Source organism: Thunnus thynnus, chromosome 14 (assembly GCF_963924715.1).
Source record: "Thunnus thynnus chromosome 14, fThuThy2.1, whole genome shotgun sequence".
Taxonomy (NCBI): domain Eukaryota; kingdom Metazoa; phylum Chordata; class Actinopteri; order Scombriformes; family Scombridae; genus Thunnus; species Thunnus thynnus.
In genome coordinates this window covers 9,310,634-9,328,423 of record NC_089530.1, presented here as the reverse complement: position 1 = coordinate 9,328,423, position 17,790 = coordinate 9,310,634, and the positions used below count along the sequence as shown (strand labels likewise).

The 17,790-nt window shown below is 41.2% G+C and overlaps 1 protein-coding gene across 1 annotated transcript in view; it reads left to right on the top strand.

Annotated features, from left to right (window-relative positions):
* The window catches only part of disc1 (DISC1 scaffold protein), a 49,768-nt gene that overhangs the window by 17,273 nt on the left and 14,705 nt on the right, over positions 1 to 17,790 (top strand). Inside the window, exons 8-10 of the mRNA XM_067609668.1 lie at positions 71 to 173; positions 349 to 537; positions 11,920 to 11,980. Coding sequence (XP_067465769.1) covers positions 71 to 173; positions 349 to 537; positions 11,920 to 11,980 — 353 coding nt within the window. The remainder of the gene's footprint in view (positions 1 to 70; positions 174 to 348; positions 538 to 11,919; positions 11,981 to 17,790) is intronic.

Genomic DNA, 17,790 nt, shown 5'->3' with positions numbered 1-17,790 from the left:
CAAAGGTTTTGTTAGTTACCACCCTCCCCCCGCTCTCTGCTCTACCTCTTCTTCTCTGTCTTTTCCCTAGGTGGTCATGAGTCAGAGGCTGGGCAGCAGCCTGAGGAGGAAGGTCAGCGAGACCGAAACTCAGCTCTTGGCGCTGCATGAAGCCAAACTGGCGGCCATCTCAGGTGACACTCCACTCAACCCCACCCCAATCCACTCCTTCCTACATCTCACATCTTTTATTTACCTCATTTACTTGAATCTCCTGCCATTAGCCTCACTTAATTACACCATTAATGATTGAGTTGCTCATCAATGGGCGGTGTAAGCATAATGTCCTCCTGTGGTGCACTGGTGCAGGTAATGACTTCAGCAGCGCCAAGGAGCTGAAGGCTGAGATGAAGGCGGTGTACCTGGAGCGGGACCGGCTGGAGGCTCTGGCCAAAAGGCTGCACAGCCTCAGTTCAGGGAGCATCCAGGAGCTGGCCAGGATGAAAGAGCAGCAGCAGCAGCTCAGGCAGGAGCTGGAGCAGAGGGAGGCGCAGCATGGTGAGTCACTGAGGCCAGTTTGCATTAAGATCACATGAATCGTTTTCTTCCCAAAGGAGGAACCGAGATGCCGCTAACAAAAAGATATAACTAGAGGTAGAAAATAATCAAGCAGATGTATCATCCTCATTACTGCAATAAAGACTTTCTAAGGGCAACAAAGAATTCTCACGACTGGCTATCGACAATTTTACAGATGTTTGTAGTTAAATTTATATAACTTAACAGGGTAGGTCAACATCTTGGGAAATTTGCTTATTCTTTGTCTCGCTGAGAGTTTAATGAGAGGATCGATGCCACTCTCATATCTAGCCGATTAGATTACCATAGATTAGCACTGTAGGGTTTCCAGGCAACCAGCAGAGACTCCAGGAAGTCACTGCTCCCGGACACGAAGTAGTCCCATACATAATCCCCCATAAAATCAAAATTTGTTGTTTACACACTTAGTTTTTTGTACGGCTGTACCTTCGGACAGACCTTTGGCTAACTGTTTCCCTCTGTGTCCAGTCTTGTGCTAAGCTAAGCTAATTGGCTGCTGGATGTAGCTGAATATTTAATGTGCAGAGATGAGATTGGTATCATTCATCTCATCTAACTCTCTGCAAGAAGGCAAATAAGCGTATTTCCCAAAAGATCAGACTATTCTTTTAACTGTTGTGTATTCCCTTCTCCACACCCAAATTTCATTCAAAACTGTAAAACCTTAAGAATATCTGACAAGATTTAAAACATTGATTTTACTTTAATAGCATCTTGGAACATAGCAGTTACTGTGCACAAGCAAAACAGTGCTGTTGTGTATCAGCGCTTCCCATTCCCACTGCAGATAACATTTAGTTTTCTAAACATTTATGACAGTTACTAACTGGCTCATTAAATAAATATAGAATTAACTTAAAATGATATAAACTCACTGTTATCTGAAAGAACACCGGTGGGTTTTTTTACCTGCCCACTGAGACAAGAAAACATACGTTGTATTTTTGAAAGGTACTGCTCTCTCACACTTAAAAAACACCTTTTAAATATCAATTAAAATGTGAATCATTAGAGCTTTTGAAAAAGAAGTCCTCTCTTGATGTTGCTCCATGCCGGGAGGACATCAATGGACAATAACTTTTCTCCCAAATGAAGGAGAAGTGATCAGCTGTCAGTGGGGACTCGGCATCAAATGAGTTACCAGCAGGATTGGCAGTTGTTAAGAGGAGGAGGGGTGGTGGGGTGTGCAGGGGAAATGAGCTTTAGATTGTGTGAAGTAGCCAATTACCTCCGAGCCACTCAGTGCAGACATGATGTATCAGCGCTCACACACTCTCAGACTCGAAGAGATGTGAATGCTGCTTAAAGAAGGATCTTGGTTTCTTTTTCTTTTTTGGGTGGGGGGTGGGGGGTTCGATTGGTTTGGCCTCCTGGCACTGGCAGAGAGATAAATGGATTTTGACGGCACCACCTGCAGTGCTACTCTCTCCAGTCCATCAGTCACAGGGAGATTTCTAAAAAAGGTCACTTCACTCTCTGAGGCACTGAGACGGGCACATGGAGAGAGGAAAGGGATCGGTGAAGTGAGGCCAGAGTGGGTAGTGAATGACCGGAGACTGTAGCTGTGGATTGGGTTCCTGCTGCAACCCTAAGGCATGCAATCAACCAGCTAACATCCTCTGTTATCCAGATCATTACGGCCTGTGGCTTCAGTGTCACCATAAGTGTTGAGCCATTGTCTTGTCTTGAATACATGTTCTGGTGTCACTAGGGGGCACCCTTTCATTGTTACAGTCAGTCTGAGTTGCTTTGAGTAAATGTCGGGTATTTATTGTATAAGAACTGACCTGGTATTTTTGTTCATATAAGGTCCATATTTTACATTATTGTAATTTTACATTATTCTATTTACTTGCAAAAGCAGTTATGTTTCTATTCCTTTAACTTGTGGGTATTAAACTCCATCACCTGCGTGATTTTAGCTGTACTTCTGCACTCCTTGACTTGCTAAACAGGCAGGAATAGCATTAATCTCTCCCCTGACAACCACTAAAGGCATGCTTAAGTTCACCTTAGTATCCTAAATACACTGCGTGCCTTAAACAGCATAATGCAGCTCTCGGGGACACGGAGGCTGGGAAACCAGTGACATGCAAATGCTCAGGCTAAACAAAGGAATAGGAATCAGGTGGGTAACACGTCACCATGTGGGAAGAGACGGCAAGTTAATGATTGGTTGTGCGCCTTGCTCAAATGCTCAAGTGGGCGCACACAATATGGCAGCAGGCGCAATTTCACAATGTGTTGCTGACACCAAGCAAGGGGCTCATTAAACTGTCACCCTATTTGGTAATAAGGGGCTGGCACACGCTAGCTAGAAACTGATAGCCCACAAACAGCACATTACCATTTCTTTAGCTGGAGGGGATTAGAAATTACTGTCTACTTCAAAGTCAAGATGGCAATCTCTTTGGTTTCTGAGGTATTTCTAGCATATACTCATGATACTAGAGTCATCTCATGACAACAAAACCATATGCATATTCTTGAAAAGGCCTATTCTCGTGACATGAGCTCTAAAGCAACACCTAGTTCAGCTGACACCTTGACAAAGTCTTCACACACACATTCAGTTGAACTACAGAGATTCAGCTTGTTGAGTGTCTCCACCCAGCATACTTTGTGGTGTGGGGGTTTTTGGTCTGGGAGCCATTACATCCCTAATTGCCATTGGCACAAGTGCTGATGAATACCAAACTCATTATAGCTGGAGGTTTGATTCCCTGCTGAGAGTATAATTTTGTCCCCAAGAGAGATCTCGAGTGATACCAAATTTACAAATAAATAATTGAAGAGCAGAATAAGATGAGTAAATGACCCCCAGGAGTGAGGACATTGAAATGTAGATAGACAGATAGCCTTTATTTTAGCAGATGAAACCAATTGAGAGCGAGGCCCTCATTTCCAGTGGTGCCCTGCAAATACACAATAGAAACAACCATATAACAAAAAGTGTAAAAACTGTAAAATCAACAATCATGTACAAAGCATAAATACAACACAAACACAAGACAAAATACTAAATATAAACAAAATACAAAAACAAAACACAAAGAAAAAGACACAATTATGAAAAACAAGAGCATTCATTATATGAAATATCAGTCAACAGGATCTTAAAATGTTCTAGGGATAAAAACCTGATTAAAGACCTGATAAAAATCTGATTTAAGGGAGTCCCGAAGCTTATTTCACCTATAAGGAGTATAATAGGTGAATGCAGTTTTTCCCAGTTCTGTGTTCATATATGGGATATCCAAAGTAATGCATTCTTGTGAACGAGTGTGGTATCCCATATTTCTAAGTCTTTAAAGTGACGGATGGCTTTATAAATAAAAAAAAGACTGTTGTTCCCTTCGAGTGGTACTGTAAGTGATGTCCACCCTACCTTCTCATAAAGGATACAATGATGGGTTCTAAAACTGTCACCTGTAATAAATCTAAGAGAACTGTGATACAGCACCAAGGGGTTTGAGGGTATGGGCAGCGGCATGCATGTAAATTACATCTGCATAGTCAAGTACTGATAAAAATGTTGCCTGTACAATCTGCAACCTTCTTATAAAAGAGAGGCACTGCTTATTTCTTTGAAAGAAACCTAATTTAAAACTAAGTTTTTTAGTCACTTCCTCAACATGAGTTTTAAAAGATAATTTTTCATTTAACCAGATACCCAGGTACTTATAACATGGGACTTTTTAAATTTGAACCCCAGATATTGTACTAAATTAAAATTTAGAGGATTTTTTATTTGGGATCTGGTGAAGAGCATGTAATTAGTCTTATCTGGATTTAGTAAAAGCTTAAGTTCAATAAGGGACTTTTGAATAGTCAAAAAATCTGACTTTATTTAGACAAAGCTTTGTCAATAGAAGGCGCCAAAGAGTAAATTACTGTGTCATCAGCATAATAATGAATAGAGTTGTGGCTAATCAATGAGCTGAGGTCATTTATATACAATGTAAACAGTATAGGACCAAGTTTTGAGCCCTGTGGCACCCCTTTTGTAACTTCAAGGAAGCCAGATTGATGACCACCTTTATGCAGAGGCACTACATGTGCTTTTCTGGGTCAATTGAGGCCAAGGCATCAAATACCTCTTTAACAGAGAACTGTCTAAGGGGAAATCTTTCGCCAAAAGGGTTATTTCTATTACAACTGCTCCCATCCTCGACTGAGGCAATTGTAGATATATTTGGATTTTCAAATAGGTGACCGCAAAAAATAAAATGACTATTAAAAATGTCACAGATTTGTTCTTTTCCTGAGACAAGGACAGAATCTAGAGAAAGATGCTTGGGTAGAGAGTAAACATGATTCAGTGACTAAATGGATTTCCAAAATTTTGCTGAATTACTACTACAAACAGAAAGAGTATCAACAAATTAACATGACTTAACATTTCTAATTGTCCTGACACATTTGTTTCTCAACTGTCTAAAAGATCTGCCAATCCATAGAGGACTTTGAGCCTCGTGCTTTTGCCCATGCTACATCTCTTAACCTTAGCATCTCTGAGATTTCAGGTGTGAACCAAGCATTCAATCTATTTTTTACTCGGTATTTCTTAAAGGGAGCATGTTTATTTGCTAAAGTTAAAAACATCTGTGAAATGGCTTAGGGCTAATTCAGGGTCAGGAATAGCACATAACCATGTGATATCACTGAGAAATAAATCACAAAGAAAAGCCTGCTCAGCAAAATGTGCAAAGTCTCTCTTTATAATATGTGGTGGAATCTTTTTTTGTCTGAAATCTCTAATGCAGAAAATTGGACAATGATCGCTTAAGTCTAGGGCAAACACACCACTGGCTGTGAATTTATGTGGTTTGTTTGTTAGGATTATATCTATCAGGGTCGATTTTTCTGGATTTCTGGTTTCTGGTCGAGTAGGTGAAGAAATGAGCTGAGTTAAATTTAATTCAACACAGTGATTTTTTTTAACCCCTCAGAGAGAGAAGATAACCAGTCAAGGTTAAGGTCACCCATGAGCAAAACTTCAGAAGCCTCATACTCAGATATAAGATTTAACAATTTATCTATCAATTTATCTTATCACTTTGATGAACAGACAGGGGGGCGATAGGCCCTGATTACTGCCATATTACTATTAGGGTTTAAGAAGAAGAAGAAGAGACATTTAATGCTAGTAATTCAAATTCTTTTGGCAGAGACACAGAGGTAACACAGAGACAGCAAAAGAGTTTCTCACAAAAATAACAACTCACCCCCCTTGTGGTTCGGCCCACCCTGTATTGTAATCTTCAAGTGCAATGACATCATCCTTAATTTTATCAGACAACCAGGTTTCTGTTAGAATTAAAATATCTGGATTGGTTTGTTGGACCCAGATTCTAATGGAGTCCTGTTTTGGTACCAAGCTTCTCACAATCATGTGGATTAATCCAAGACCTCTGCGGTTTAGGAAGTCCAGAGGAGTATCAACTAAAATTTCATTAGTAGTCTCATTTCTCAAGCCAGGCTCTTAGTCATAAAATTAGTCACAGGGAATTACGATTACCACGATGATTTACACCATTTTGACCATGCCACTTATGAGTGGTGATGCCAACACTAGAGATAAAATTAGACTGAAAACAGGATGTAATGACATTGCATGTACGACTGGCTAAGCTGCTAGAGGAAGTGTTTTCTGACAGTCAGCAGGTAAGAGAAGCCTTACAGGACCGCAAGGTCAGTTTGATGTTTGTTGATAAAGGGCGTGAGCCTTCCTGGGAAGGATAGAGGCCACCTGATTTAAAAAGCTGAGGCCCATTCAAAAAGACAGTAAAATTGTCAACAAAGGAGATATCCTGCAGTAACCCTTTAGCCATTGGTGTATGTGACTGAACTTCACATGAAAACATGGGGGGAGGGCGGCAGAAATAATTACCTGCTTCCTGGTGTCCAGCAGACAGTCCATGAGGCAGACGAATTCCTCTTTGAGAGTCTGCGACTGTTGATTTTTTGTCGTTGGTGCCAGCCTGAACAACGACTGCAGACGCAGAGTTGTGTTGCTTAATCAGCTGCAGATCGGTGGGTGTAATGTCCTTTACGCAGTCACCTGGATAGCAGAAAGTCCAGCCACCATGCACTGCCACATGCTGGACCATAGATGTGCTGACAGTAAGCACCGAGGGTGGGTGCCACACCTGAGTGTGCATGCCTGACCATCTGGGGGGATGGACCTGGGCGGCAGCAGGTGAAGTGTGGTCTGTGGCAGCAGAGGAGTCATCAGCCGACTTGGGAGCAGATGTCCAGGCTGGATGGTGGCGGCGTCAGTGTGTGTTCTTCTTGATTTATCCAGCTATTCAGCACCACATGACTCCAGTGCAACACATTTGTTTTTTTGTCTTTTGCCGGATCTCCACCATCTATTCTTTCTTCCATACAGCTCCTACTCCACTGTCATCTTTGTGCTTTATTGATCGTTGGCAGGTTTTGGAGCCTGTCCAGGCAAAACTCGACCGTGCATGCAAGTCCAACAGCTGAAGTGCAGATCAAAATACTGTCACTGTCTGTGTTATTAAACAAATGCAATTTTCCTCTTAATGGAGTGCCGATAGTAAAGCTGAGGACATATATGATTTATTCATGACTGCCTCTTTTAGGGTACTTCTGTTGAGAACATGATGGAACGTATGACAGCTCTTCTCCTAAAGTGTGTCTGAATGATTGAGAGCCCTATAATGGTTAAGTGGACCCGGGAGAATGTTTCCTGGTTTTTGTTTCTGAAGTTTCAGCAGTATTCATTTTTCCTGTGATTAAGTAGAGGATGTCATTCCATTGTGAATTTGTCACATGTATCATAGCATCCATCCCCATAAGAATTACTACAAAAACAAATGCAAGTTGACTACTAGCTACTACTGTAGCTCCAACCATAGCATCAATCAATTTCTTTTCTTCAAATCCACTCAGAAGGAGGATGAGTTTCATAGTGTTAGTTTTATCACTTATAAAGGCAAAGATAGGCCACTGTGAACAAAGTAAAGACCAAACATTTGTTTACAGCTGTTTGTTTTAGCCACATAATCTAACACATAATTTGGTCTGTGACTTTGGTTCAGACCAATATTTTGAAAACTATTGGATAGATTGCCATGAAATCAGATATCCATGGTGAATGGATGAATCCTAATGACCTGATCCCCTGACTTCTCATCTAGTGCCAATAACAGGTCTAAATATTCACCTATCCAGAGAAATATGTCAACATCTATTTGATGGATTGGCACAAAATTATGCACAGACATTCATGGTTCCCAGAGGATGAATCCTAATGAATTTGATGATCCCCTGACTCTTCCTTCAGTGCTACAATGGTTGACATTGGTGATTTTAAGTGAGCTATAGGATGGATTGCCATGAAATTTGGTACAGATATTCATATTTCCCTCAGGATGAATTGTAATAACTTTGGTGATCGCCTGACTTTTCATTTACTGCATCTGGTCAAAATTTCTGTTAAAAACAAGGACATTTTTTTATCACCGTGAGCTCAGCTGTACTTAGACTTAGCACCAATTAGCATATGTTACCATACCTTTAAGATTGTAAACAAACATGCCAAACATCAGCATGTTAGCATTGTCATTGTTCACATGCTGTCTTTAACATTTAATTTCAAGCACCACTGTAGCTATACAGCACAGAGCTGCTAGCATGGCTGCAGACTCTTAGTCTTGATCAGACAGAATTCTTGTGTGGAGCGAGGTGACAAATTCAGAAATGTGTTTTTGTGGAGAATGTATTAGCCTGGTGCTGATGGAGTTTCCCAAAGGATCCAGAGGAAATAATGAGATGCCAGTTTAATGGAGCAGGAATATGAGCAGGTGAAGTGTTGAGAAAGTATCTGAAAGGTTTTACGACTGCACATTTTGGGAGAGTCCATCTTTGTTGGTTTTCTTAGTGCTTCCCAGAGTCAGTCGTCAGAGAAAATGTTATTTTATAGCCCACAGCAAAGTAAGTTTTTAGTCTCCTCTAAACAAACTGAGTCATAATAACAGTGTGAGCATGTCTAACATTTCAGTCATAGCAATTCAGCACCCGGAACTGAAGTATATATTTGCACACAAGCACAGATTTTGTACACACAGCCGATTTTTTGTCAAATGATTCCTTTTGTTGTGCATTCGTGCATAGCCCCACAATATGTTACGCTGTGCCAGCTGCAATCTGTGTACTGCTATGCTTTGTGATCCCACAGCCTTAAAGTATCATGGGTTATTGAGTGTCTGTCTGCGATATCAGCCTGTCCCTCTTCCTCCATTAGCTATGCTGCTGGGCTGCTGTTAAGTTCTGATACATTCATATATTGTGAGTGTCTGCATATGCTGACTGTGTGTTTGTGTTACCTGCAGTGCTGTTGCACTCAAACAGCCCGAGCTGAGCTTAAACACATTAATCACAGTCAGTGCCTTCAACTCAATTACAAAGACACACAATTTCTCTTCTGCCTTATTATGCGCAGGCTTTTATAACACGCATATCGGTGGTGCTGCGTTAGCACGGAGCCGCCTCTAATTTGTTTGACAACACGAAGGCCTCACAGATGTTGGGTGCTTTTATTGTTACAAGGCGATGAAGAAATTACTGCATTATTCACTTTCAATTAGAGAGCTGTTCAAATGCTCATAATGCAGCAGCAGCAAATCCAAACACCTTGCCATCATTAAGTTCTGCAGGCTCAATAACTGTGCATCAATGTGCGATATATCTGCTCCATTTGCTTTATCTGTCTGAACTACTGATTGTAATCATTAGATTCATAATTTTTTTATCAACTTTACATCCATTTAGCTCAAGTAATTATTTCTTCATTAGGCTAATGAATGAGTATTTTGACCCTTGAATCGAATGGCCTCTTGGCAACATCAAGTAACACATTCTCACCGTCTTTCAATAGTATCTCAGTCCTGTGTTTGTGTTATGAATTGAATGGCCTCTTCGATTTTGGCAGAGGCCCTTGGCAGCAATCAGTGATGTTTAGCGCCTGCTGAGATCACTGGTGTGAAGGAAGACTGAGCTCATGAATTTTCCAATGCAGGGTCATGTTGAACGCCTCTGTGAGGTTCCTCCAACACCAAATATACTATATCACGGAATAACAGAGTGGCTCTTCTCTTCTTTATGGGCTTTTTAGTGCCGATTTTATTCGCATGGCCTGCCAATGACAGGAGCCTCCTGCAGACTTACAGGAAGTGGTAATATCACCCGGTGCTGTGGTTCCACTCAGCGCAGGAGGAGGCTCTGCTGCTTGATGTCTTGTCCCATTCTGTAAAGAAAAGATTATTTTCATCTGTCACACCCGAAAAGCCTCACTAGTTTTGCCACTGGTTGGCATGGCGACAGGATGGCACACTGACTCTCCTCGGCATCAGCAGTATCAGCATAGGAAGAAATATTAAGTTAATACACTCATGTCTGCATCTCCCATCTTGATGTGCCTCTTATATTGACTATTTCTATTCCTCACAGTATATTATTTCTAAATCTGGCTCTCGCTCTTGTTCAAGGCATAGCCTACTTTGTCACCTCACATCTGTACATGCTCTGAGCCATCCAAAGTCAGGCTTAATGCCCCCATGTATAATTCAGCGGCTATCTCCTTGCACGCTGCTTAACGGAGCCGGCATGAATGGAAGTCGACAAGGGAGACTTTGTCAGGTAGGATAGGATCTCACATAGCAATTAAAGGGGTGGTAAGTGAGCTGTCTGGTCCTCGTACACCAGATCAACTCACCAGATATGTGATAGCTACTCCAGCAGCCTCCCTCTTCCTTCTGATTGAGCAGATTTGGCCACTTTGAATCGAAACGACTCTCAGGCAAGATCTTTCTCTCTCCCTCACTCTGTGACACACACATGCAACCCCCATAAATAGCCTGACTATCTCCATCTCATTTCTTCCTCAAAGTATGGACAGGAATGTGTGTGTGTAAGTGTGTGTGTGTGTGTGTGTGTGTCAAAGCTTTCTCTCAGCCATTTTCCTTCTCCCCCTGCTGTGCCAGCCCGCAGCCTGTCTCATCCTGGAGTTGATGCTGTCTAATAACCACCATCAAGACAATGACACAAATTATATTTCAAACCCCAGTGTGATTCAGAGCACCCAATTATGTTACTTTTTCTCTGTGTGAGTTTTAGTCAATATGAGAAAGCCACTTGGGCATTGGTTCCCAGCTTTTATTGGTTCATGTCCCTTAAAGAAACAGTTGAAGCATTTTCTGAAAATACACATATTCGTTTTCTTGTCGAGAGTTAGATGAGTTAAATACCACTCTGACATCTGTCCATTAAAAATATAACGCTACACCCTGCAGCTGCTTAGCCTAGCTTAGCATAAAGAATGGAAACAAGGGGAAACAGCTAGCCTAGCTCTGTCAAAGATAACAAAATCCACCTATCAGCATCTTTAAAACCCACTAATTAACACGTTATATCTCTTTTGTGTATTCATGCAAAAAACAAAGTGTGCGAACTACCCAGTTTAGATAAGTAAATTTAACTGCAAACTGTGAGATTTAACTGTGAGAAAGGGCTAATTTGAATTTTTTTTACTTGCCTAAAGGGGTAAAATGATCCAATATTGTATGAGAAAATAGCAACAAATTACTAGCCAGAAAAAATATTCACAATAGGTGTAGCTGAATATGTTTGATTCTTGCTTATCCAGTTAATAATTTCATGACCAGACTCCCAAGGTGGGAACCACTGCACTGTGTCTTTCAAGGAATAGGAGGATTATATTGAATGTTCCAGTTTGTGTGCACATATACTGTAAATGTGGTGCAATTTGATATAAATGGATTGTGTTTAAAGATCTGTTGCTGCGGGGGGCATATTCTCATGTTTCATACATGAGCTCATTAACGGCGCTCAGATTGCCCTCCTCTCCATCCAGACTGCGTCTGCCTCCTCAGGCACAGCTCACTGCTGGCAGAAGGGCGCAGGAAGCAACATAAGCTATCCCTCCAACTTTATGCCCCACAGAAAATCTGGCACGATGTAAGGACCTATGCCATGATAATATCTCCTTTTATCCGCAGGCCGTTTCCAATTTTATCCCTTCCTAGAGCAGTGGGAATGATCTTTACTCAATTGTATATTGGAGTCTGTACTGAACTGTACTGTTACAGTTTCTCAGCACAATACCATCACCAACTGTGATTATTACTGCCTTCCCTAACAGTGCCCATGCACAATATAGCTAATGACAAGCCGGTTTTAATGCTATTAGAGCTGTGATTGTTGCTAGGATACCCCACCATGGTTAATAAAATTAATAAATGAAGTGCAAGTAACATGCTGTTTTCTCTCTGTGCTTCTTTCTCCGTACAGAGAGCCGGCTGAAAGAGAACACTACCAAGTATATTGAGCTATTGGAGGACAGATTGCACAGGTAAGAGTGTTTTGTGCTGTGTCTCTTATTTCTTCATTTGTCTGTCTTATTAGTACAGACACGACGGCTCAATATTCCACAGGGGTAAAAAAGGAGGAGACATAAAGAGAGCAACAGCCTCCAGGGATTTTTTTCTCACCTCTATTGTCCTCTAACCAAAGCACCGTCTCCCCAATTCATCACTTCACCCACCACCTCATGCTCTCACACCTTTTTCTTATGCGGTTTTCTCCCACAGCCCCTTTCTCACATTTCACTCTGTCTCTCACCTGCGCAATTTGTCTTCCTCTTCTCACCTTCACACATATTTTCTATACCTTTATGTTTTTCATACAGCTACATGAGCTCAGTTTCAACCTTTTCTCGTCCTCTCTGGAAACAATTTTAGACAAAACAATATATTGTTTGACTGTTTCATCTCTTTCTATTTGAGTCTCTCAGCTCCTAAATCACAGAGGACAGGTCTGTTGTGTTGCAGTGTGGTCACTCTGCCAGCCAGACAGTTACACAACAGGATTGTGATGTGCTGAGTGGCTGACTTTTTCAAGCAGAGGGTGTGGAACACAGTCAACTGTCAACACCATATGCATGTTTGTGCTTCCTTATGGAGATTAGCTGCTTAGCTCGTCCTCAGCAGACAGACAACGCTGAGCAGCTGCGATGAGATCGGGTCTTATTCTGCAACGTTTTGGAACTATTCGTGTTTTACAGATGAATAGTGCTGGTACTGGTTTTGTGTACACCATATGAGCTGTGCTTTTCATCTAGTCTCTCTTTTTTAAGTGTTCAGAGGAGAAAGGTTAGGCCGCCTGGGCTTACTTTGAGCCAGGAAAAGCCTATATTGTTAGAGACACTGTGCTTGGCCGACCCTTGTCTGTTTGAGGTGTGTGAGAGGGGGTAGCTTTCTGTGTTGCATCCTTGGAGAGGCAGGGTCACCTCTCTGGATGGGAGCCAGGAATCAGTCACACACTGCAGGGCTGTTTGTTGTTGAGGGATGCGCAGGCTGTTGTCTGCGTGGTCAAGGAGCAACATGGCTGCGATCTCGGTGCCCAGCAGGGAGGCATGCCTCGGGACCTTCACTGTCAGTAGGGCAGATGGCCACTTTGTGTTTGGTTTGTTTGATTTTTCTGAGAGTACCTGTCCGTGCCATGTATCTTATATGAAAAATGTGGAAAAACAACATGGCAACAATAGCTGACTTAACGCGTTTCACCACAGAGCCTTTGTCAGGGTGTTTTACATCAACCAATGAAATCTAGACCCATAGATGTCCAACCTAAAGGATGCTGCACCCCAAACACAGAAACCTTAAAAATAAAAAAGCACAACAAAATGTTACATAAACCGCAAAAATCATCACAAAGCCAACACATCAGTGAGTATTAAAACCTGCTAATACAGTGAAAAAACTACAAAACCCTTCTATTAAACAACTACAAAATATATATTTACAAACACTCTGATGCTAACACCTTCATTCAATCCTCTCTGATGTGAGCTTCTGAGATTATGAATCCAGAAAGTCTCACTACATTTTCCAAGGAATTATATATCATGCTTTGTCAGCCCCAGATTTACCTTATCAATACCAATAAAACAAAAATCCATCATTGAATGCTTGACCTCCAACAAAGTCAGGCTACTTTTATATCTCCCCTTTTAATCATCCTATCTTTTAGTGAACGCTCAGTTTCACCGCTCTATTCTTTATTGCATGAACAGTTGATGATATAGATCACATGTGGTATCTAATCACATCACTATTGATAGAAAAATCACATTAAGGGACACCCTCAGGGGTATTGGCTACTGTAAACTCATTTTAATGCTCAGCGCGTTCTATATTAATTGATTGGCTTTCCATTCTGGACCAGCTTCTATAACCAGAGGCAGCCCAGTTCAAATCACAAATACAGGTCTGGCTTCAGGCGAGGACCAGTAGCTTCCTCCAGCTCCAGTTTGGCACAGTGACACATATTTTGTTTGATTGAATGGCCAGTTGTCCCCATATGAACGTTGACACACACAGCGGCTGCACACACACACACACATACTCAGATACACACATGCACCCATCATCCACTGTAAATTTTATCAGTCAGCTCTAATGTACATTACTGTTGATGGAGTGTTGTGTTGTTGGGGGGTGAGAAGAGGAGGAGGAGGAGGAGGAGGAGGAGGAGGAGTGGGAAGGGAGGAGAGAGGCAGATTAGTGCTGGTGAGATGTCTGGTCTCCGTGGAGACGGATGGTGTTGAAAAAACCAATTATCTCTTCCTTGCTAAAGACTAGAACAGGATGTTAGAGCAGCGCAGATGCTGTAAGTGTGTCACCAGAACAAAAAACATTTTATTCAGATGAGCAGCACAGTTATTTAATACATTATGTAGATGTTTCATTAAGAAAAGCCTCTCATATTTGTCCTACATTTAGCCATTCTTCTATCGAGATTTGGGTGCCATTTATAATATTTCATGGTTACAATGCAAATGGGGTTGAAGTCATTAAAATACTCAGGCAAAACCAGTTCTCTTGGTTAAGATTGCTTAGATGCCTGGAGCATCTAAGCAGGGAAACACAGTGGGAAAATACTCTATTATCATTTTTGATGCAACAAATCTTGTCAGTAAAGTGTAAATTGTGTAAAACAGAGGCACCCTGGTTGCTTAGATGACAACCCATCTTACAAACAGTTCACTATATCCAGCATCCATCACACCTCATCAAATAGTCACCGCCTTGTATTTCACTATATTACCAGTATTAGCACCTCTCCACAGCTGGTGTTATTTGAGTTGTTGCAGCACAGCAGTGCCAGCAGTTGTCCCATCTCCTTTTTTTCATGATAATGTGTGAATTCTCATTTTGTTTATGGATTTTAGGGATCCTCAACACAAGAGGCACTCATTTTATTTTATTCATGAGACTAATTCACTGAAGAGTTGATCCTTATTAGCGTTATGTCCCATTGTGATTGAAGATAGTAGCTGTTTTTCATAGTCTGACTGTTCTTATGAGACCTAAAGATGCAGCTGAGCATATGACCTAAAGCTGGGCATGACAAAATATCCATAATATTGCCATTTGCCTGTTCACTTTGGAGAGGTCTAACTGAGCCTACTGGTACCAGCAGGACCAGACCACTGCTTCTCTGTCCAACAGTTAGATTTATAATCCTTCCTCGGTAGTTGTCTGTGTGCGTACGTAATGCCTTTAGGAGAAAGAGCAATCCTGTCAGTCAGCAGTCCCACAGGGGGGCTGAGCGACTGTAGAAGGAGTGTGCCTGCCTGTCTCTCCTTCTTATTACTGGGCCATCAGCAGAGCAGCACGCCCACACCCTGTCACTGTCAGATGGCAGGCCGAGCGGCTGCCACCAATTAACCCCCGGGTAAAGAGTTCATACCGACGGGCACCAGGACGCCACCATCACAGGGATGCTTAGGAGCTGACATGTTGTCTGAATTTTCAGTTGTTGATTTGGTGGTTGTCATTGAAGAGGAGCTTTTGTGATAAATGAAGCCGGCTTTGACATTTTAGAGGAATTTATGATTGTACAACACTGAATCCCCACAGAGAATGATTTATGGGCATGTGTGTGTGCAAGTTAAACTGTGTGTGCCCACCCATATCTGTGTGTGTGTGTGTGTGTGTGTGTCCCTCTCCACTTCAGAAGAGACAAATAACAATGGCATGGCTCACTGGGTGCGTCCCCACTATAGCAGAATTCAGAAGCAGCGGCGTTGAGTACTGAATTGGTGAGGGCAGGGGGCTGGGCCGAGCAATTATTCTATTGTCTGTGTGCCAAATGAAGGTTAGAGAACGGCTGAGAGGCATGCATTGGCAGCGTACAGAGGTTGGCAGCCTTTTCAGGCAGTAGATGGACTGGAAAACAAGTGGCATTCAATTTTCAGGAGGGCCTCATCACTGCGAGAGAAGAAGGAACAGAGGGAGAGATTAAACAATATTGTCTAGGCGCATTTTTGCTTTTGAGTTTGTTTACATATTATGGAAAATGAGCAATTTCTCTAATCTAACTGTGCGGTAGGGAGGCACACTCTAGGTGAAAATACAGAATATATTATAGAGGCTTATAAGTAAGTATATTTGTGCTTAGAGTATGAAATTGTTGTGTTTTTATCATTCTGAATCACTCAATGTGAGAATTAGTGTTTGTGACAGTGAATCTCCTCCTGGGTTGGAAATAGGCTCGGGCAGAGAGATGGAGGACATTTCTCCCTTTAAGATGTTTGAAGCATCTCATATGTATAAAACCCACATCTTTGTCCCTGTCAGCTTTAGTTTGTTTTCTGCACAAGGATGGATTCCTGGAAACAAGGCTGTTATTGATCAGTAAAGCAGAAACAGGTTTTTTTTTTCTTTTTAACTTTGAAATATTTATGCTGTTTAGTGTGGCAGGTTTTGCATTTTTTTTGTGTGTGTGTGTGTGTGGTGTAAAAGTATAAGAGGTAGAACTTCTAACAAGATCAATAGATTTGGTTCCTAAAATGTCACCTGGGACCAGACTTATTTGGGAATGATTTATCTAAAGGTCACTGAAAGACGAAGGGGAATAAATATTTTAAAGGTCAGAGGTCTCAAATGTAAATCAGTCAAGGAGTTTTTTCATTTTAAAGAAATGGAAAACCTTTTTTTGAAAGTCAAAAGACCTGCTTATAATTCAACATCAATACTCTCACCCCCTGAGAGGTTCCATCACTGTGATGAAGTACCAGATACCATAAAGTGTCTGATGTTACTGTAGAGCAGATGATAAACATGCATCTGTAGTGATAAAAGCTAGATAAGGTTCTGTTTGATAAGTGAAAATATTGTATTTGCTGCTGTAATGGCACTAGCTTTCACAAACTTATTAAGTGCAATGGACAGTTGCTTCCTCTGATCCGTTACTATATTGCTCATTTTCTGAATAATATATTCAATCAAATAGAGATGCTTTAATTGCTCTCTTCTTTTTTTATACTCAGAGTTTGCATCTTTGCTGTCACATTGTCAGGGCGAAGGAGAGTAAAGGAGAATGACTGATTGTAACTCAATGAGTAGATAAACAAAAAAGAATCTTCTTGTCCTCACCCTGAACTCCTACTCAGTGACCCCAGCAGAGATGAACACATCCAGGGTCTTTTTTCTCTCTCTGCTGCAGCTCTTTGAAGAAAAGGGCAGCCTACCAGGAGGACATTCACTCTCATTATATTTTGTCAATGGAAATACAATCTTTGAATGTTTCATTTTCCCCTTGTCGCACTTTTGTCAGTGCTTTATCCCAGAGATGTTATTAAAGATGTCCTTTACTGTGCCTTATACAACCACTGTACTTTGTAATCATGTAGCAATTCACAGTGTAATTTTAGTTTTGCCATCATTTTGTATGTCCTATTTTGCTAATATAAGTTTGAATATGACGTCTACACATTTTGTCTATATTATTTAAAAAAAAATACTGTACGTTTAGCATTTTGTAGCCTAACACTTAAGCTATTTCTTAGTGTTTACACATGTACATATGAATGATTCCTGATAAATGTAACAAAAGTGTTTACAGGAACTTTATGGAATCATTTGGCATTTTGCGAACTGTATTTCAAACTTCAAAATTATCACCCAATCTGCAGTTCTTCTCAGCTCTACAGAGCGTTATAGCATCTTTCAGCTCATTGTTAAGGTTTTCTGACCACAACTTAACTGTTGTTCACTCCCACTGCTCCCATCAGTGTCATTTTTAAGTGCAAGCAGCTGTTTTCAATGAAAAATCCACTGTATGCTACCAGCAAAACTACAAAGTTGGCGACTAGCT